The sequence below is a fragment of the Fulmarus glacialis genome, unplaced genomic scaffold, assembly GCF_000690835.1.
Source record: "Fulmarus glacialis isolate BGI_N327 unplaced genomic scaffold, ASM69083v1 scaffold33821, whole genome shotgun sequence".
NCBI lineage: Eukaryota > Metazoa > Chordata > Aves > Procellariiformes > Procellariidae > Fulmarus > Fulmarus glacialis.
The window spans coordinates 33,675-55,187 of NW_009192711.1; the positions used below are offsets into that span (position 1 = coordinate 33,675).

Genomic DNA, 21,513 nt, shown 5'->3' on the forward strand with positions numbered 1-21,513 from the left:
GTTGTAAATGGGAATTTTTCTTTCCCACAACTTCACATACAGTACCTGTCTATATATTGACTTATATGTGTCTAGTTAGACAGAGATGATGATACAAAAGACTTGGAGCAATCAGCAAATATTTTGAGAGCTTTAAGATGATGTGAAAGACAAGAGCCACCACTGAGTTTTATGATTCACTTGGTAGAATTCTCAGCGATTCACATGGCAGTTTTGGGTATGGTATCAGCAAATACCATACCTGCTGAAACACAGCAGGTAGTTCAAAATACTTAAGATTTTAGTTAATATATTATGATTTGGATTGGAAATCAAAATTTGTCTGAAATATTTTTATTAAACTCATTACAACAACATTTATGTCTTTAGTGCATTTGCCTTCCTGTAGACCTAAGACAAATAGTATACCTATGTCTTTGGGAAAAGGTTTTGGTTCATGAAAAGTAGTGTTCATCCCATAAACACCCTAGCCTGGCTTAGCTCATACAACTATTCCTAAGAATATGAATTCCTAAGAAATGTGAATTTCTCTAAGGACAGGTGAGGATCTTCTGTTTATAAAAACTACATCCAGTGAGGAACCAGAAAGCATACCATGTGAATCAGGGCCAGTGATTATGACCAAATGTTGAATAAAGAATACTCAAAACATATTTGCTCTGCACAGCGTACAGATACCCATAGATATGCTTTCTGAAGATACTTAGAATAAAGTATACTGAGATTTCTGGAAGCTGGAAAGGGACTCGGAAGCCCAAATCTCTTTACATTTCGTTCCTTCAAAAATATCATCCTTCACCATCACGGTGAACATACAAATATATTTGTAAATACCAAGAACTCATTCTGGACTGTTTGGTAGTTAAAGTCAGCTTAAATCTGTTTAATAAAAAAATTGTAAACAAAATTCAAGAAGCTATATTTTGTCTATCCCTATACATCATTTATATTATCTCCTGTTTGCAACTCTGTCTGCAGTATGCTATTCCAAATTAACAACTTGCATACTGTACCTCTGGCATGCAGATACTACAATTACACCTGACAGGCATGATTCTATTGAAAAGAGTTTCAGTTTAGAGAAAAGTTAGGGTAATATTCACATTTTCCAATTCACAGTGGTAATGGTTTCCCTGCTCACTGTTTTTCAGTGAAATGTAAAAAATAATGCTTGAGTAATCTAAACTTCTTCCACACCAAAAACCTAAAGCAATTCTCAGAGTAGCAGGAGAATGGGAGAGCACCACCTGTTGAATGCTTTCCATATTTAAATATATTAGCAATTATATTTACTTCTTTAGTTTAAATTAAATTTACAGCTGTACACTCTACTCATGAAAGACTTCCTCTCTTCCCTTCCACACTCCCTTATGGTTAAAATCTAGTGGGTTTTTTTTTTTCCCAGTGGGGGTGAGGAGGGGTGTGTAGCAGACATTTTATTTGTGAAATAATCTGATTGATCTTTACTAGAAGTAAAAGTCGTACAACAATGCATCCCTGTTATGTGAATAGCTTTGTATACCAGTAAGTGATAATAAAGATACTGTTCCTTAGTTATGTGTGCATATATTCGATTTATATAACAGACTTGATTGCAGAGGTTAAAAAAAACGGTCTGATGTTCAACAAATATGCACAATATTCTGGAAGGAAGAAGTCCCTCGAAAGGTGTTGATCCTTCACTGTGTATGCAAATAAATGGTATTGCGCTCCGCACTGATTACGCTGAACGTATGGCTGTCGGTGTTTGATACTGTATTAACAGCTTTAATACTATTAACATACAATTAATTAGATGTCACTAATAGACTATGAACAAAGAACTATAGTGGGTTGGGGTTTGGTTTGGGAAGTGAGGGAATAAAAGAAATACTATACAGCCCTGAGTAATCACCGGTAAGGGGCAAATGCAAACTTAAGTACACATTAGGCCTCAAGGTTACTAATAAAGTCCACAGCTCCATAGTAAGTGCCATATAGTGATATCTAAAAATATATACTCTGGATTAGGCAGCTGTGAAATTTCTGACAAGATGACTGCAGACTTTTCAATGAACTTAGTTTGTAATGGTAAGTACATGTGAAATATAAGAAAAGCATTTGTACATTAACCAATATCCATGGGGCTTCCTTTTGGTACACAGCAGTTCACATGTTTGAGCCTACAGCCTTCTCATTTATTTTCTGTCAGTCTAGAATGAATACACTAATTTTGTGCTAACACACTGTATTTTGTCTACTAAGGTCCCAGGGCTTGGGGACTTTTTTATTATTGTTATTTGGCTTTGAAAATTATTATGAAGCTAAAGTATATTTTTGAAAGTCTAGCCTTCTGTTCTCTTTTAGTCTTACTTTTGAAACTGTGCAAATGCATTCCTAATTCTTTTTGTCTGTGTCATACTACATGCATACCATATTGCTTATCCAGTACTAGAAAATCATTAAACATTTCTAAGGACAAAAGTACATTGAATGATACTTAGCAACAGAAATTAGAATAACCGAAATAGTAAAATAATTAGATACAAAACAGCATAGTTGCCAACATATATTGGGGCTATTTCAGTACAGCTTGCCATTTATATATAAAGTATACATAAATGGCTATTTTTTATCCTTTTCAACAAGACATATTTTAAAAGGATAGTTAAGAGCATACTAGTTTACCTATTCATGTACAAAAGTACACTGGGAAAGGGAGAGGTTTGCGTATCATTTACCATAGCAGGATACTGTTAAAGGATAAATTCTCCCTCTAAGATGGTGGCAACTATTTTTTCCCTATAGATAAAGTGTTTGTGGAAAATTTAAACATCTGATTCAATACTAGGCATTTTCTTACACGCACGTCTATTGCTACAGGAATTTAAAACCCTTGGAGTTGAGTACAAGCTATTCCTATTTGCAACGTAAGGCAAAACATGCTCTGAAATGTACATGTCATTATGGATCCGACCATCCCTGGAAGAGTATGATGCTGTAGACCTTATGGATGACCTTAAATAATTATCATTTCTTCCTCTTGTTGGTAATGAATGTTTATAAAGATCAGCTGGACTTCGCCTAAGAGATAAGTGCTGGTCATCACGATACGAGTGCAGGAAGGGATTATCATCTGGGTGAACAGGATACAGGGACTTGCTCCGCTTACTGTCCTCTAGAGCATGAGTTAAAAGTGAGGCCTTGTTGCTCAACAGTTTGCTTGAGGGAACACTAAACATGCTTGCATATGGACTACTTTGTAGAAATTTCTCTCTTTCTTTCAAGCTTATACTACGAGAAGGTCTTCCAATATCAATTTCCCTGGATTTATCAGTGATATTATCAAAAGAATGTTGCCTGCTAATCCTCAACTTATTTTTTTTATGATATTGCAGAGCATTATTTTGTGACCAACTATGCTCATATATTTCTTCAGGAAGTGATAAGTTCGTTGTATCCTGCAGCATCTGATCTTCTTCAATATCATAGAGGTTCCCCATCCGCAAGCATGCGTCACATTTATAGGGAGATCTGCTTGAATAGTGTCCCGTGTAAGTGGGCAAATTGGAAAGACAGCTCCTGCAGTGCGTGGAATTCTGTCTGTATCTATCATTCATGTCAACTAGGGAAGCATTTTTATCTTTTAAAGTGTAGTGCTTTGCATAAAGCTTATACTGGTCATTATCTGGAAGACTGTCTTCATTATGCAAGGGAGTCCTGTTAGCATGTTCTGCTTTCCTGTAGTTGTCACTGTGATCTTCATAAACATCAGGAAACTCTATAGTTTCTGGAAGGGCAATGTTTTCGATGTACTGAGGTGTGTCCAAGCGGAATCCTGGCTCCTTGTCAGCATCAATTGTGTAGATTTTATCCCGTGGAGAGCTCTGTTTGGTTTTCAGATATGTCAGTTCCACTTCACTACAGTCTTTTGGGTATTTTGATACTACTGTCCTTTTTTTAAAATTGTCCTTGGTTTTGTGGTGCTTGTTGTTGTTTTCAGGTTCCATATGGCAAGTAGCTCGGCTTGATGTCTCTGATACATCTGAATGGACAATCTCTTCAGGAAGGTATCTTTGGCTTTTCACTGAAAGCTGCCTGTTTTCATCTGACCCGTTTTCTCTCTGGGAACCTTGGCTCTGACGTACAGATTCTTGACGTAAAGATTCAACAGATTTCCTCCAAAGCTGCCTGGGTCTGGAGTTCACTTTTGCTTCTGCTGTTACTGCAACCTCTACTGTATTTGGGTTGGACTCATTCAGTGTGAGAGGATGCTGACCTTGGAAAACATAGTTGTTAAGATTGTCCTTGTGTCGATTGCCAGGAAGTGTCTGCAGTTCACTCATGTTGTCACCAAAAAAGTTGTCTTTTGTCTGAAAGGATCTGTTATCAGAAAATATCAAGTTTCCCTTATCCATGACCATGTCCATAACCAAGGAACCCCTCTGAATAAAATCAGCTGTTCTTTTGGGGGAGTTAATTCTTGAAGGATTGATATTTTTTGCTGTTCGCAGTAGTTTTAACATGTTGGTTTGGGAATTGGTCAAAGTAAAGTCAGGAGACTTCTTTTTTTCTTCAATGTGTACTCCATGAATGCAGCTGTAAATACCCTGTAATATGAGTAATATAAAACAAATTAAATCATTAGGTGTAAATTTTAAATACTTCCATTCTATTTTTAATTAGCAATAAAGAAGAATTAAACACTGCTTATCTAATGACTGGAAAGATTAAAAGTACATATCTATCCTTTTAGCATTTCCTTACATCGATATGGAAGAATAATTTCTGCTACATCTGTTGGAACTGTAAAGGAGAAAAATTGCCAGTATTTTACAAACCAGTGGTCTGTGTTGGCCTCCCCTGCTTACTCCAGAAAAGAAGATTAGAAGGGACCCCAACAGGTTCCTTAGTCTCATCACAAAATGTAACTAACCTTCAGTAATGGAAACTCTATTATTTTAAACAAGTGATTAAGTTACCCCTCTAAACAACCCTGCAGTCGGGCTATTTTCTTGGAAGTTACGGTACTCTTCACTTGCACTGAAATAAAAAGGCTTCTAGTCATTGTATTTTAGCTTTTCTGTTTCATATCCTAGTACATATGAAAAAATCCCAGCTCTTTCTAAAGCCTGAATTTGAGTTCATTTTGAGCAAAAGGCTGAAGCCCATCTTTTAACTCCAACCTCTTCGGTCACTCCTGTGAGCTCAGTTGACATTTCCGACCCTGGGGACTTGTAATTCTCAGAAATTTGCCTTTGAAAAAAGTACTTTTTTTTCCCCACATTGGTTAGGAGAATTTCACATGTAAAAGGCCAAAAGTATAAAGTTCAAAGGTAAAATGTGGAGGTTAAAGTGTATATGCTTTTCTAGACAATCCCCAACTGGGTAGGGCAGAGTATTTTTAATGCAGTTCCAATACAATCCAATTTACTCAACAGGGTAATTTCAGCACATTTTAAAGCAATTAAGCATTTTAGTATCATTTTCAATTCTCTTCAGCTGTATAAAAAATCCAGCAAAAACAATTACCTAATGAAAGTGCTGTGTGTTTAAAAAAAAAAAAAAGACAAAAACCAACTAATTCGTCAAAAATATAAGAACAAGCACATATTTCTCTTACTTTACGACAAGTCTCAGTTATTTGGATATGTAAATCCAATTTGTATTTGGTAAAGTTATCATTAAAACCTGTCTAACCAAACATAAATGACACTTGTGTTTGACCTTTTCTCATATGGTTTATTCAAGTTTGCTATCAAGAAAAGCTTATAAAAATCTTCCAGTATATTTTTATCACTTAAAATCCACTTGTTTAAGAAATACACAAAACTGAGAGCTAATATCTGTCATCAATTTAGTATTTGTTTTGTTTGGATTTTTTTGTGGAAATTAATCCATTTCCTGCATCTGAGCAGCTCTACCATTTCTTCATCAAAATTTCCCCTAAATGTATTTTTTTTCAGCATCTGATTACTGATTATCCTGGCATATGATAACTTATACACTAGAATAATCCAACGGAGAAAAGACTTCCCACGGAGTGCAAGTACATCCTAAGCCCACTGACTACTCTAGGGCGTCACACTGATGCTCTAACATGTATTTCAAATGTCCAAGTGGGAATAAAAGGAAAGATAATGTTTTAGGGAGGTAGCGTTTATTCTGTTTGTTGCCTGAAGGGGGAAAATGAAAGTAATACTAACCCTGCTGATTGAGAACAACAATCCTGGCCTATCTGAGCAGACTCCAGTGAAGCAGAATCTAAGTTTCCAGTAAAATAAGTGCTCCCAGACAAAGGTTATTAAACTGAGTGCCATGGCTGCTGCAAGCATGTAAAACACTCCTGCCATGTTGTCGATGTCCAGCTGGCTGCTCATGACTTCATTCTTCTCGTTGTGGCAAATACCAGTCAGCCACAGGGTTTCTAACTCTTCCATTTCCCCTAGGGAGAGCAAGGAGTCAAACCAGTTAGAATGCAAAAATTACTGCTCACAGTATTCGAAAGTCTTTGCAAGTTTAAAAATACAGCACCATTTAATGCTTCATTTGTGGAGCATTTTAGTCTTACCTACTAAGGATTTGCAAATATAGCAGACTTCAACTCACAGCACCCTAGTTTCAGATGTCCTCAGATTTCATAAATTACGTAGGAAGCTGGCTGCTGTAGAAAGCAGGATCCGTGATTTGGGTAAAACTTTCTTCTGCATGCTATAACTAGTATCACTTGTTACAGAGAGTGGAACTGGAGGGTTCCCGTCCCAGGGATTCCTCCACCCCATCCACAAGAGCTGCATTTGGTGCACACTCAGACCCAGGAGGCTCCTCCTGACCCAGTCCAATAGGTGCCACCGGTGCTGCTCCCGTCTGCAGGCCCAGCCGGTAGTGAGCCCGCGTGTGTACTCCAGAGGTGCCGATGCACACGCAGACCCTCACAGACAGCAGTGCACTGGCACTCACAAACACAACTAAAGACGGCCTGCTCCTCCTCCTCCTGCCCAGCTGATGAGGACTGAAGTTTGCTAGTGAAACACGCACACACCATCACTCATGTGACTCACAAACACACCACTACTTACAGACCCCTCAAACACTGGCATGGGCTAGGTCTGTGCAATATCTGTGCCCAGACCCTATACACCCCTTATCCAGGCACCGGCTTGGACCTCGAAGTCCCCTAACAAATCACAGCTGCCCCCCACACTCATAAACACCAAATGGAAAGCGAGATCACATCAAAATCAGCTAGCAACGGAGTTTAGTAAAGAGATGGGACAGGCTGTAGCGATCAGACACAGGGCTCAGTCAGACAAGGATCCTGACACACAACCAGACTCTTTTATGCCCCCTCCTCTCCATTTTCTTACACTTGTTCCTCCCTGATCCACTTTGACCCCTCCCTTTGGCCCCTCCCTTAAACATCGCAAAATAAATTTCACATGCCATAAGAAGTTTATTCTTTCCTGTGAGACCCATAATAACCTTATTTTCCCTTTTTGTAAAAGTTGCAACATTCTGGATGAACCTCTCCTGACATGTGTGGTCTCTGCTATCGTCTCTGGTATCTCTTGTTCCCCAGGATTTGGGTATCTGGGGATTTGATTTATTAGTGGTTTTGTCTCTTGTTTTATTTTTTATGTTGAACAGCTACTAACGAGATACCTTACAATCCAGATATCTACATATCCTGTGCATCCACATATCCCATCCATATTTTTACTCCAGCTTCCCAACCCAAGAAGACGTTTTTGAATGTTAAGACAGACCCAAATGGCCACTTTAAAAATTCAGCATGAGCAGTAGCATCCAGCTCCAGCAGCTGGCTGCCCCTCGATGCTGCACCGGGCCGCCACTGCAGTGGCCATTAGTCACATTTCCTTTCATAGCTGGCTGCATTTCAGTAATAGATGAACTGATTCAGAGATGCAGTTTTAAACTACTTTCTGATCTGCAAGCACTTTAGAAAGAAAAGACATTATTTATCAAAACTTTCTGTTTTTCTTCCTCGTAGTACTTTTATTTATGGCAAAGCAATGACAATCACCAACACTGGATGTAAAATCACCCAAAGCATTATGTCTGAAGGTTAAAGTAATGTTATATTGGAAATTGAAAGCTTGACTAGTTTTACCCGTTCAGCACATGCAGCAAGTGAGGAAAAATAGTTGTATATGATACAGTATTAACAAAGTCTATTGTGTTTCATACACCACCTGCTTTTCCATAGAAAATAACTGTCACTTAATGCCTGGATACTTGCAGGAATACAGTATGCCTCTTTTCCTGTTTCTTTTTTTAAATTTTTTATTGTAACTAGCAGTATCTTTGAAATACAGTTCTCCTGGCTTTCTGTCTCTTTTCATTTTCTGTTTTCCCCCAGAGACCTGGGTGATGCAGTAACTGCAAACCCTTCCCACGCCACGTACTCCCAGCCTTCTCTCTCGTGGTGCCTGGACACCTCCCTCTGCTCCCTCCTGGCCCTCTGGATCGCCTGGCCTGTCTTACAGTCTCCTCTGGCCTTTTGCTGCTGTCACTGCTGCCTCCTGGGCAGCGGCAGAAAGATAAATGGTATCATCACGTGCCTGAAACAGAGCATTCCTGGTTTCTGGTTCTGGCTATGCCACATCCTTACTGCCATTAAAACACTTCATTTACTTAAAGCTAAGGAAGCAGATCCGCGCGCTCCCTTTGTTGCATGTTCTTAGACTTAGAATCTGTATTTCACCAGTGAGATTTGGCCTCAGATGAAGGACACTATGACTTAGCAGTGGTTGCTACTGCCAACATGGACAGAGGTGTGCAATAAACTGTAATTGTTCCTGCCAAGATTGTTTTTTATATTGCTTGATATATTAATTTTCAAATGTTTAGTGTTGTTTTTACTGAAGCATTGCATGTGCATACCTGCCTTTTTACTCTCTCGGGGATATAGTCAGCTGAGTAATTCTATTATTATTTTTAATGATATAAACTTCACTGTTTCTAGAAAATACAGCATGCAACACAGACAGCCAGAAAGTACCGTATTAGCTGGTTTGGTGTGTTTCCCAATTTAGGATATGGCTTCAATTTGGGGGAAGAATTCCCAAGCTAAAGATCCCTAATCCTTACCCCATGATTAGGGAATACATTTTCAGTATTATAATCCATACATCATTGGAGTAAAGATGAGAAAAAAATGGCTAGAAGCTATATTGACGTTTCAGCTACCTTCAAGCTAGAGTAGAAGATCAATCATCTGCTGTGCAAGAGCATTTTGCAGGATAGAGTGCCAGGGCACTAGGAAAGCTGCAGCCCACAGATAATTTGGATGTGTGAGGTGGAAGTGGAACACAAGACTGTGATGAAGAAACTGCTTCTCACAGAATGTGAAGGGAAAATTGTAGTAGAAAGGACAAGTACTGAGGCACTTCAGCAAAGGCGTTTCACAAATTTGTAAGAGAGATTATGTGGTTCCTACTTAATTCTGAGTTTAGTTTTGTGCTTGAAGCATGAATTGAACCTCTACATCTGAAAAAGGCAGTGTATCTTCTCCCAAATTACAGCGCTCAATCTTCAAAATTCCTAAGAGCATCCCCAAAGAAGAAAGTCAATCCTAATGAATCTTTAAAGTCTTCTAATCAAGGACATAAGGACAATAAATTATTAAAAATAGTATAGATATTGCACACTGTCACTACATAGATAATTGGGGTTCATTTTTGCATTTCCATATCTTAGAACATTTGGATTTCTTTTGTTCTGCTAAACTTCAGTGGACTGTTCCCCTCGTCTGTCTTTCAAGTCCTCCCCAAGGTCTATGAATAAAACTCACAGAGGCTATAGAAGAGAAAAGAACCCAAGTCCAAAGAGAGAGCAATATTTCTGGTTTGTGCATTAGTAGCCGAAGCTCTGACAATCAGCCCTCATTACTTTCCGCAGGACAATTCACATCTCCCAAGATTGTCAAACATCAATTTAATTTGACTGCTGTGCCCTTTTACAATTCATAAGAAAATTCACCTTAGGAATCTAAACCTCTTTTTTTATTACTGTTTCCTCTGCATTTCTTTCCCTTTGGCATGTACATCTAAAGTAACTATTGATAATCCACCAACCTTTCCAAAAATGTCACTACAGAAACCAACCAAGCTTGTTTTGAGTCGAGATAAATGACAATGCCCTGGCAAGCTACGAAGAACAAAGCATCCCAGAGCCTTGCAGATCCTGCTGTTGCAATATCCCTTCCATTATATCTGACAATGACAGAAATGACTGTTAATTAATACCCAAAAGTAATCCACAATTTTATAGATCACAAAGCACTGTAATCATTGGATTGTCATACTTATGAAATGATATTATCTGGGAATGGACAGATTAGGCTGGTAATTCTGGTCTATATATATAAATCAGTTACCATTTGCAGTACATATTTATATACATGTGTGTGTGTATACACACAGAAACACAGACAAAACCATTACTAATTTAACTGTAATAACACTTCAACATAGCTGACCCTATAAAACTGGCAAAATTGCCCAATCTATTTATTGTTCTTCCTGCCCATTACATTTTACCCAAAATATTTACAGAAGGCATAACAGTTTTATTACAAAATCCTCAGGTATGAGGAATTTTTTAACAGAGGTGTTGATTCATTCCTTATAAAAATCGGCCACTTCCAAACTTGGCCTGGAGTCAGAATTCAAAACATTGAACTTTGAGGCTAGTTAAACTTTGGTTCAGAAGAAAATATTCAAAAGAATCAAGTCCTTTTGGAGGAATGTTTTTGTGTTTCAAATCCTTTTGGGTGGTCTAACTTGTGAGGTGAATATATAGGGTAAAGACACCTATAGCAATACACTAGTCTTGGCAATTACAAGGCCAGTAATTTGTGATTACCAGGCATTGGAGAGTTCAGTCGTCTCCATGTGTGCATAATTCTGATTAGCAAGTAAAAGCTCCAAATATTCCATAAGACAGACCTTGGAAATCTAAGTCAGCAACCTCAATATGTATAAATGCGAGGCCTCAATGAACCAAGTGTCAATGGAGTTCAAGTCTGCATCTAACAGGGGGGTCTCAGGTTACTTATAAATATTAATCAGACTTATTTTAAGGCTTTTTGTTTTCACTTCAGGCACTTACCAACAGGAATGTAATGCCACAATCATTTTTTAGCTGCATCCACTATTCATTAAATGAATAGTTGCAGATTTCAGCAACAAAGTACATCATGACACTAGCACAAGATTAGAAAATGAAGAGTTCCAATATATTTGACCAAAAAAAAATAGTGTTTATTTTCTAATACATTCATAGTATATTTAACCTGCAAAATTCACAAATAACTGCATGATGCCTACATTAAGATATTTTTTAAATTTCTATAGCGCTGGATCATAAAAAGTCTGCTTCATTTATAATGTAAGAATTAGTATAAGCAAATATTTTAAAGATCTGTATTTCAAGCAGTGTTGAGCCTCAGGACCACTCACTCAAAACACAGTATGGTCTTCTCTAATAAATTGCAAAATTCTAGCTCTCTCAGTGGTAATTCAAGACTATTTACAATGGTTTTAGGTTACAGTGCAAACAGTACTCCGATCCCTTTGTATTTCTCTTGGGTTTCCTCCTGTGGCTCTGGTGCTCTCTGCTCTGACTGCTATTTGCACAGAAACGTGCTAGTTGGCCATTCTGACTGAATATCCCAGAAGTGCCTTTCTTTCTACATTTTAGTGCAACACCTCTAGCATATTTCCCACTTTATCATTCTGGGAAGGAGTGATAAGCTGTCCGGTGCGTCCCCTGAACAATTTCTTCACAATAAAAACATCATTATCCAGACACAGAAAAGATACAGACCAAAGGGTAGAATTACACGCTTTTCCTCATCATAGCCCTTAGCAGTTTTTGCAGGCTGTGGTACGTGTCATCTATCCCTGCCACCATCCTCTCGGAGCTGAAAAACATGCTGCCCTTTTGCAGTCTCTCTCATTGTCTCTTGGAGATGTGTCAGCTCTCAGGGGTTTTTTAGGGGGGTTACTGGTATCCCCAGAGTCCCTTCATTTCCTAGGCCCAGCATCTTGTAAGGGTCTGGCATCCTCCCTTGCTTCTCAACTTTGCTCATTAAACCACCTTCCCGAAAGAGGCAGTGTCTTCCCAAGTGACGGGCCAGCCATGAGATACTGACGGTTAAAACTGTCTAACTTACAGGTCATTTCACTGATGTTATTTTGTTTTCTGAGTGTTTTTTTCCTCTACATCTACACATGCATCCAGGAAGATGCACGCATACTGAAAATTACATGTTATTTATAAAAAAGAAAAACCCCAAACCAGCATAATCCATGATTCTCCACATGTACTTATAGAAAAGCAGTTTGGGGTAAGACGCATAATCCATCATTCTCCACAAGTACTTATAGAAAAGCAGTTTGGGGTAAGATTTTTTTTTTTTTTGAGATGGAGTAATAGTTTTTCAATACTTGTCTCATGCCTCCCTCATGATTAGTAAAAAAATTAAAATCTTTCATTATCACCCAAGTATGTCCCTAGTTACAAACTTGCCAGAAATAAACAAGCACAAAGTTTTATAATTACATCCAAAAGAGATCAAACAGACTAGGATAACCTTCTTTGCTGCTTATTTTAAAAATAAATAATAAAATCAACTTGCTGCTCCATTCCAGGAAAGAAAGCAAGACCTCTGAAGCTTGAATGGCACCTGAGCATCTTCTCCCCCTCTCCCTGAGGATACAAACACAGGGAAAAGTGACAGAGATGGAGAATCTAACCCTGTATCCTCCTGATGGCAAAACCAAGAGCGTACATCGATAGTCAGTAAGTAACAAGCATCAGAAGTCTGTGTGCCTGGTCGTGCCTCCACCCCTCTTCTCCAAGTCCACAGCCACAGGGCCTTTCATCCTTCTCCTCCCCACAGCTGCTGACAAGCACCAAAGGGCACAATCCCCAGCCAGTACAGCTGTGGGTAGAGCTTCATCCTGGTAGAAAAACACCCCCAAAATCAAACAAAGCCCATGATTTACCTCCTTTGATCTTCACTCTTGGGAAGTAAGTCAAGCCTGGGCTGGGTTTTGGTGTGACTTGGGAATACAGCCAGATTAGGCACAGACTCATGACAGTCCAAAATAGCAGTCAGAACTCTGAGACACCCTTTGGTTTTAAAAGGTGTGCTGCATCCAGCCAGCGCCCGGGGGAAACACCACCAGCAGAAGTTTGGACAGAGTGTTTGAGGGAAGGAAGTTGAAGAAATAATAACGGACAGAGATATGACTTTGGAATTAGCTCTGCACATGAGAAATGCTTGTCAAGAAGCCATTAAATACAAGTTACGTGAGGGAAGAATAAGCAGCAAAATATAAACAGTGATTACGGTCAAAGCATTGACTAAGTGGAAAAGGAAACAGAAATGGTCCTTGTGAAGAATTTACTATTTACTTGTGTTTCACTTATCTACATTCTCTGCAAGAACAGTTATCCTAACAGATAAGTAATTACATTAATTTTACAAGATTTGTAATTGGAAAATTGACTTTTTAATTTTGATTCTCTTATTATCCTCCAAATGATCACATCAAATTGCTAAATAATTTGTTTTAATATTTTTATAAGCACTAAAGTCTATAATTCACTGAGTTTTTCTTTTTCTTCTTTAAAAGACAGGTGCTTTTCTGCTCTGCTTTAATCATTCTATGTAGGTTAAAGCCATAGGTTCCTGGAGATAATCACTGGTGGTTCATAGGCTGCCTCTACTACTTCCTTAGGTACTCTGGAGGGGTATTTTCATCAAATTTTTACCTTAATTTTAACCTATTTAATTATTCTCACACATAAAGGGAGGAGAAATCTATTTTATGTGTCCCTTCTGGATCCAAAAAAAGATTTTAACACTTCGTGTGCTGTTCGCAAATGACAACTTCAGGGTGGTTCAGCGTGCCAGCCTGTACCTTCACCTTATCGCAAACCAAAACCTGGCACTGGGGTGCCAACAGAACATAAGAGAAACAGCAAACCTGAAATAAACTGAGGAAAAAATAATCTAATGGGGGTTTCTCTGGCACTGGCATTTCTAAAATGGGCTACTGCTCTCTTGAGCGTGAGTGAGAGATTGGGTTTACACAGTGAGATCCTTCGCACAAAGGCACTTGCAACCACCTGAGCTGTGGACACCCCCAGTGCAGGGCAGGAGGAGCCCACCCCAGCAGGAGATCACAGTGCGTGTGACAGAGCAGAAGGTGCAAAAAGAAACAGGCCGGTATTGACGGTATAAGGGGTGGTGACTCTTGCGCAAAGCGCTAACCTGAGGTTCAGCCTGAGGAGCCAGCATGCAAGTAAAGAAAACTGACATATACCAACTATACATCTTGAATAGAAGGGTTAAATATATACTTTCACGTTGATCAGATGTCGGGCATCATCTTCAAAAGACTGTGGCTGCACTAGCAGAATCATCTGCTTATTCAGACTGGACAAACGGCAGTTTTCAAATTTAGGAACAGACTATTTCACACTTACTCTGGTGAGAACTCCCACTAAGTGATGGAGGAGGAAGGTAGCACCCCGTCCCTTGGAGACCCTAACATAAGAGGGTCTTTACCCTGAACAGAGGAGAAACCAGATGGGTTGATGTGCATTTGGTTCAATAAGCTCATCAATTTCAGTTTGACCTAGTTGTAGGATCCATACAGCATGTTTCACAGAACAGATTATATAAAAGCACAGCAACTTTCTGAATCCAGTCTGGATCCTCCAAAACAATCTCTCTTACTCTTTTTTTCTGAGTTATTTCCCCCTGTAAAAATAGCAAGAGGAACACAGATGACTGACAGCAATAAACTTATTGTGAGTTAATGACTGCACTCTGAATGCCCTCATCAGTTAAGGATGAATTAACAGAACTGCTAAGCACGACTTTCAATATTAGCATCCCTCTAACTCTTGTTCAGCCACACAAACACCCTCCACTTATACACTTACACTCTCCAGTCACATTTGTTCCACTCGCTGCTTAAGGAGGACACTAAATATATAAACAGAAAATCACTGGGATTGTGGGTGTATTCTGCCTGAGCAGCACACACTGAAAATATGTCCTTATAATCACATACGTATCTCCTTCTTGGTCTTTAACAGCCAGTGTGAGTCACACTGCTACACTTCCTTATAATCTAGACAGGAAGGCTTATGCCAAAATATGAAAAAAAAGCAAAGAGCTTTCCTCTTCCAGATGTAAGGGGGCAAATCTCATTTCCACAGTTACCTATTACTCCTAAGGAATGGGAAGCAATTATCCACGCAGGAAAATAATTCGTAGTGCACTAAGCCATCCTAAAAGTGCATAAAGATTAACCAGAACTGAAAATTATTAGGAAGGGGATAACAGACACTCTATGGAAACTCAAAGCAAAACCAGTTTTCTTCTTTACTCTCTGTGTCTCTACTTGCTTTAAAGGTTGCAGCTTTAAGGATTAAGGGCTTAATACAGCTATATCATCTGCCCCTCTTTTCCTGCAGATCCCTTCCCAGACCTTTGTTTGAACTGAGCTCGTAACCTGCAGGTAACGCAATATGTTACAAATACCTTACATGAGTAGATGCTTAACCTGGCCAGCTGGCTGATATTCTACCACTCCTCCCCAAACTTGTTCTCTTTACTCAGCATTTTTCTGTTCCTTGTTTCCATCCATTTTTGCTGTCATGCATCTTTTATCCCTCTATTTCTGCTGCATCCCCCATAGCTAAAGGCTCCTTGTTGTCTTTCTCTCCATCCCATGCACACTCTGAAGCCCTCTTACTCTCTTAATCCCAAAGCAGCTGTGTCATTTGCAGTTCAATAATCTCATTTGCTCACAAATGAAAAAAAAAAAAAAAGAGAAAGACAGAAAGAAAGAGAAAGAAAAAGAAATTCTCACCTACTAGGCACCAGTGATTCTGCTCCAGATCCCAAAGACATGATGCTATAGGTTTCAGAAGCAATGTCTTTCAAACTACTTTGCAGTATATTTTTAGAAAAGTACCACTCTGCTTTAAATGGCACCATGCAGCCCAAGCCAGAGAAGTATTAGCAATACCTGGGCCTTCAGACAGCTGGCCAAATGTTCCTGCTATTGAAGGCTGGAGGAACATGGGTGCCTTCACAAATGGTGCAGTCCAGCAGTTATAGACTTGCTAAATTACACAGGCTGTGTGGCTGAGCCTTTACTGCACTTCTCAAACGGCAAGCTAGCACAAAAAAGCGGTTGACAGCTACTAGGGTAACATGCTGGATTCTGGGTATGTCACCTGCCCAGCTGCTCTTTACAGAGGTTTATAAAAGAAATTCAAGCACGTATCATGCAACTCTTCAGTGCACAACATTTCTGTTCTGACACATTCCTGTGGCTGTGGGTGGAAGATCCAAACAAAATAATGGTGCTGTTTCTTAGCAGCCGTATCGTTTTAGTTGCTTTTGAACTCCTGGGTGCTTCTATTTCTCAACAGAAGATTGAGAAATAGTCTTCCATGTTTCAGTAGAAATATTTTTATTTCTCTGTTAAAAAACAATGAAAGTTTCATCTTGTGACCACAGCAAGCCAAAAAACAGCACAAGCACCACTGCATTTTAGAGGATTACCCTGATGATCCACTATTTTAAACAAAACTGCGGATGCTAATCGTCAGCTGGAAGTTTTTGCAGATAATGAGATGTGATGTACAGATAGTAAGATGTACAAAGCCAGAAATTCACTAGTAATACACTTCACTCATATTCTTTATACAAGGAAAAGCAACTCCTAACTCTTTATATTAAAAAGGTTCAGTGTTACAAAGCAACTAATCTTATACTAACAAATGCATATTCATCTCAACTTCCTATGAACTGGGCTATGTATAGGAACCTGCACAGATCAAGCGATGAAACATTTTGCGGATAATTCTATTTTTGAGACAACTAAGTAGCTATTTTTTAAATTCCTCAGCAACTCCTTCCCATCCTCCTTCCCTCTGTCTCTTTTCCTCTTTTAGAGTAACAAATTTGGCATCTCAAAGCCTGCTTCCTTCCACTGAGACTTCAGAGTCACTTTTGCAGTGTAATTGTTCATTGTCAGTAAAATTTGTCCGCCCAGTAGAACTATCCTCAGAATCAGAACGCTACTCATGTAGATACGTATAAACCACCCAGTCTAAGCTTAAAGTTATCCCTAACACAAACGTACATCCCTCTGTATTTACCTTAATGTTTTTCCAGTGCCAACAAGGTAAAAAAGAGGTTCAAAGCCATTGACTTTAATGCAGAAAAAGCATCACATTTTGGAAAGTACGAAAAGATGCTCCTGCATGAACAAGTCATTAATACTTCAGTTGGATGTTTTACATCAGCAAGGAAGAGGGAAAAGTTCCTATCCACTGTGCAAAAATTTCATTTCATTGTGTAAGTGAACTAGCTTGGATAGGAGAATGATACAGAAGAAGCAAGGAAAAATCAAATGAGAAAAATCACAGGAGAAAGACACGTGCAGAGGAAATTGAAAGCTCTAAAACACATTTCAAAAGGCTGTCTCAGTAGTGTGTAAATGTAAAAGAGAGATGATATCATGGGTTTTTGTAGGTGCAATCAGATATACTTTTAAACAAATTACTTGGTCTTATTCAAATATCTAGTATAATCCAAAAGGTTCTCTCCTCTTATTAACATAACATTCATATCAAGAAATTGTTTGTTCAACTCATTAGGATTTTTTTCCTTACAGTTATGAAACTCATTAGATTTATAATCATTCATTGAAATTATTCCATACTGTGATGAATGTTCTATTACATATACTGAATAATAATTCAATCTACTAGGTGCTTTGCTGTTTTATAGGCTTAGTCTTAGAGAATAATAAATTCTGCAGAGGCTATACACATGAAAGAAGTATTTCTGTCTTCATTTGTGTTTGCCTATTTACTTAAACAACCTCATTCAGACTCCACTGAGGCTTTCCCAGGAGTATCATCTTAGGATGAAACTTTCCCCGCAATCATACTTGTTTTTAGTCTAGATAACTTCAAAGAGATTTTTAGTGATACAGCAAAGTGATGTCTGTCTGAACTCTGGGTTCATCCCTTTTAATTCACCAAAACAGAGTTATGTAAATTCATAGCTAAAAAGATTATTCATCGAACTACTGAAGTTAGACGTAGATTACAAAATCAGGTCATGCTAGTTCCAGGCAATCACTCTTTACATTTAATTTCTTGGTGTTTTCTTCCGGTTCACCCGCAATGCACTTTATAAATTAGTAGAAGAAATTTCAACCTCAGTATCATTCTTAGGATTTTTTGGGATGGTTTTTTTTTTCTTTTTCTTTTTTTCCCCCATTTGTTTGGTTGGTTATTTTTTTCTGAAAATTATCATCTAGACCTGTGACACAATGAAGTGAGACAAGGCAGCAAACATTTCTGGGACTAAAGGAAACATATCTACAATAATTCCTAGAAATCATATATGTCCAACTGCTATTCTCTTTAATAGTGCCCACACCTTTTTCTGAACAAATTTAGGGATCCTTTACAAGAGGAAATGAACATTGTAGCATTCATGGGTTGTTCAGAGCACCTTCTAAATGTACTGAAAATACCACTGAAAAAATGCCATAAACACATTCACAATCCCTATGGTTTGTGCATTCAAAAGTTTTGCTTATCTTCTGAAGTAATATCTGAGCAAGGTGAACATGGGAGCAGACATTTCATGACAATGTTTCATTCACCTGGGTGCCATCTGTATCTATTGCAATTCTATAAATTATTCACATGGAAGTTTTAACACCGACTTTCATAGACCATTCATTTGTATTATTTTCAGCTACTAAAAATGGGTTAAAGATATAAACATTCATATGCTATGTAAATCCACAGGTCAAAGTGTAAATACATGATAAGATTTTTTTTCCTCTTTCCTCCCATCCATTTTGTTTTCTCCCTGATATTCAGAGACAAAGTGATGCATAAAAATGCAGTACCTTCGGTATTTTGAAGAGCTTTTTCTTAAATAGCTTCAAATACTTTCCCTTCTATTTCATTTATTTTCTTTCCCTGTGATTTCATTTCTTTTTGTTGGATGAGAAGTATAAAAAATGATGAAAGAGTAAGCATGAAGAAAATGCAAGGTGAAAAGAATGAAAACCTCAGTACTGCTCTGGCAACTTCTAGAGAGGTTAGCCCACAACTGAGAGACAGCTCAGGTCCTCCTTCAGGCTACACAAGCATTTTCTTCTTTAGTATGGGACAAATAATTCAACTTCTCTGATTCAACTTCCCCATCTAAAAATGGGTCAGAATTACAGCATCTAACACTTCTTAATAGTATTACACAAATAGAAGAATATTCTGTTCACAAAATATTCACAAACAGAAAAATAAAGCAAAGATTTAACCAATTAATTGCAACTGTTTAAAACAAGAATATGTAATTGCTTGAAATCTAGCTATTGTGGGTCATATATTCATTCCTTAGCAGAAGTAAGCAATGTTTCTTCCATAAGACTCTCTAAATCCAACAGATCAAGAAAGATGACACTAGTATCTCTCTATGTACACCAGACAAAATGCATCAGTCATGATGATTACATCTCTTTCAGTCATTTAGTATTATAATAGGAATAAAATCCATGTGCTGGAAGACTAATACACTCACTGTCTCCAGTATGAAAATTAAAGTCTTGATTTTTATGGAACAGGAGGCCACTATGCTAAGGTCCTGCACTTTGCCGTTTAAACTGTCCTATTATACAGATATTTACCATTCTTGGTCTCAATGGCATGCTATTGGTGACATTAAGTGCATATTTATTTTTCAATAAAGCCCTCTTTTTCACTGACAGAGAAATGCAAAGTTAATACATGTACTTATGTAAAAAAAAAAAAAAATCAAAATGATTGCGTAACACATACCATATTCCAATCTGATGGAGGATTTTAGTCAGTCATAACACAAAAATTTTTTTAAGCACCATATTTTTATTTGCTTACACATGTGAAAGGCTTGAAGTTTCATTGTGGCAAAGAAACATTTCTACAATCAAAATGTAGTTTAAGCCCTATGTGGAGAACGACTCATTATAACTGTCTATAAATATATCAAAGATATGCAGTAAGTTTTCTTCTTCTGCAGGGCAGAAGTGCCAGGAGGACCTACAATTCTTCTATTTTTGTGTTAGAATGAAAATCAGCTGTTTGAAATCCAATAAAACCAGTCACCCTACTTCAATTCCATAAACATTCTTTTACCAGAAGTTTAAATTAATCCATCCTAGATTAGGGATCACTCACACCAGTTCAGAACTGAGCTAAATATTTTTAAATAGCAAAACAGTCATGCTGAAAGATAACTCATCTACCAAGTAAAAACTCCTCAGGAATTTCTCGAAGGCAAAATTAAAAAAAGAAAATAAATAAATTTAGAAATGCTCTCTAACATTGAGGCCAGTGTTGCTTTGTAATGTATATGAAAATACTTTCTGAAAATAAATGCAAATGTGCTTGGCAGTGAGGTGAGTTAGAACAGAGTGGAAGAGAACTCCTGTCTCAGTATGGAGAAATAATTTTACTCATTTGTTTTGCATTTGTTTGGGTTTTTTAAAGACTGTAAGAGAACAGTACTAAAAGGCTCAGAGCTACTAAAACTGAATTAACTGTGCATACATAGCGAAAGAAAAGAAAGGAAAAAAGATTGGTCCCTACCATCTCCAACAAACTGAAGGAGGGCTAGATCAATTTGTCTTTTCCAAGGTGATCCTTTCTGAAGTGCTATTCCATAGCCCGTAGTGGCAAAGATGTATCCACTCCCTATTGTGACAAGTTTGCAGCCTTCATCTCTTCCAGCCTTGTAATTCAGCACCGCTGCATCATAGATGAAAGCATCCAACTTCCTGAAATAAAAGAAAACATTTTACAAACCAAATCATTAGGGTCAGCTGTTGTCAGACTTCTTTTGTCCTTGATGTTAGGACTCTGTTGAATATCATATGCATTCTTTGATATCCTTAATTACATATCCTGCTCTGCTGTATCTAAAATTAACAAAAGGCATCTATTTTAGTGAGGGGAAAGTAGGACACATAGTTTTGCATTTCTATTTTAAGGCATGCTGTTAAAAAATACTGAGCAGGAGAAACCAAGCTACAAAATGTCTTGCTCTGTTATCTTTGTATCTTTGCTCTCAAAATGGATAATAAATATCTTGAGATGCAAAATGATCTCCAAAACCAACACAAATGATAATAGAGAATTTAGAGTTGAAACAACAATAACCAATTAGCTTATTTAAAATACAGAATGAGACTGAAAATGTGACTTCACCAGTTTTCCACACATACTCTTATTTTATGTCTCTTTCCAAAAATAAAAATGAAGGTGGAGGTTAAGTCCTTGCCAAGACAGAGGAAGGTATTGCAGCATATCTGATATAGCTATTTAAATCCTGCTTAGAAATTATAGAAAATGTGTCTTTATGATTCACAGTTTCAAACATACTATTTGTGTACCTGGAGTGCAGCAGGA

At 37.9% G+C, this 21,513-nt stretch overlaps 1 protein-coding gene across 1 annotated transcript in view; it reads right to left on the minus strand.

Moving 5' to 3' along the window:
- Positions 1 to 2,807: 2,807 nt before the first annotated feature.
- GRIN2A (glutamate receptor, ionotropic, N-methyl D-aspartate 2A) overlaps positions 2,808 to 21,513 on the minus strand; it is a gene marked incomplete at its 5' end in the record, with an annotated part of 42,557 nt that continues 23,851 nt past the window's right edge. The window contains 3 exons of the mRNA XM_009587195.1: positions 2,808 to 4,589; positions 6,186 to 6,424; positions 20,695 to 20,882. Coding sequence (XP_009585490.1) covers positions 2,808 to 4,589; positions 6,186 to 6,424; positions 20,695 to 20,882 — 2,209 coding nt within the window. The remainder of the gene's footprint in view (positions 4,590 to 6,185; positions 6,425 to 20,694; positions 20,883 to 21,513) is intronic.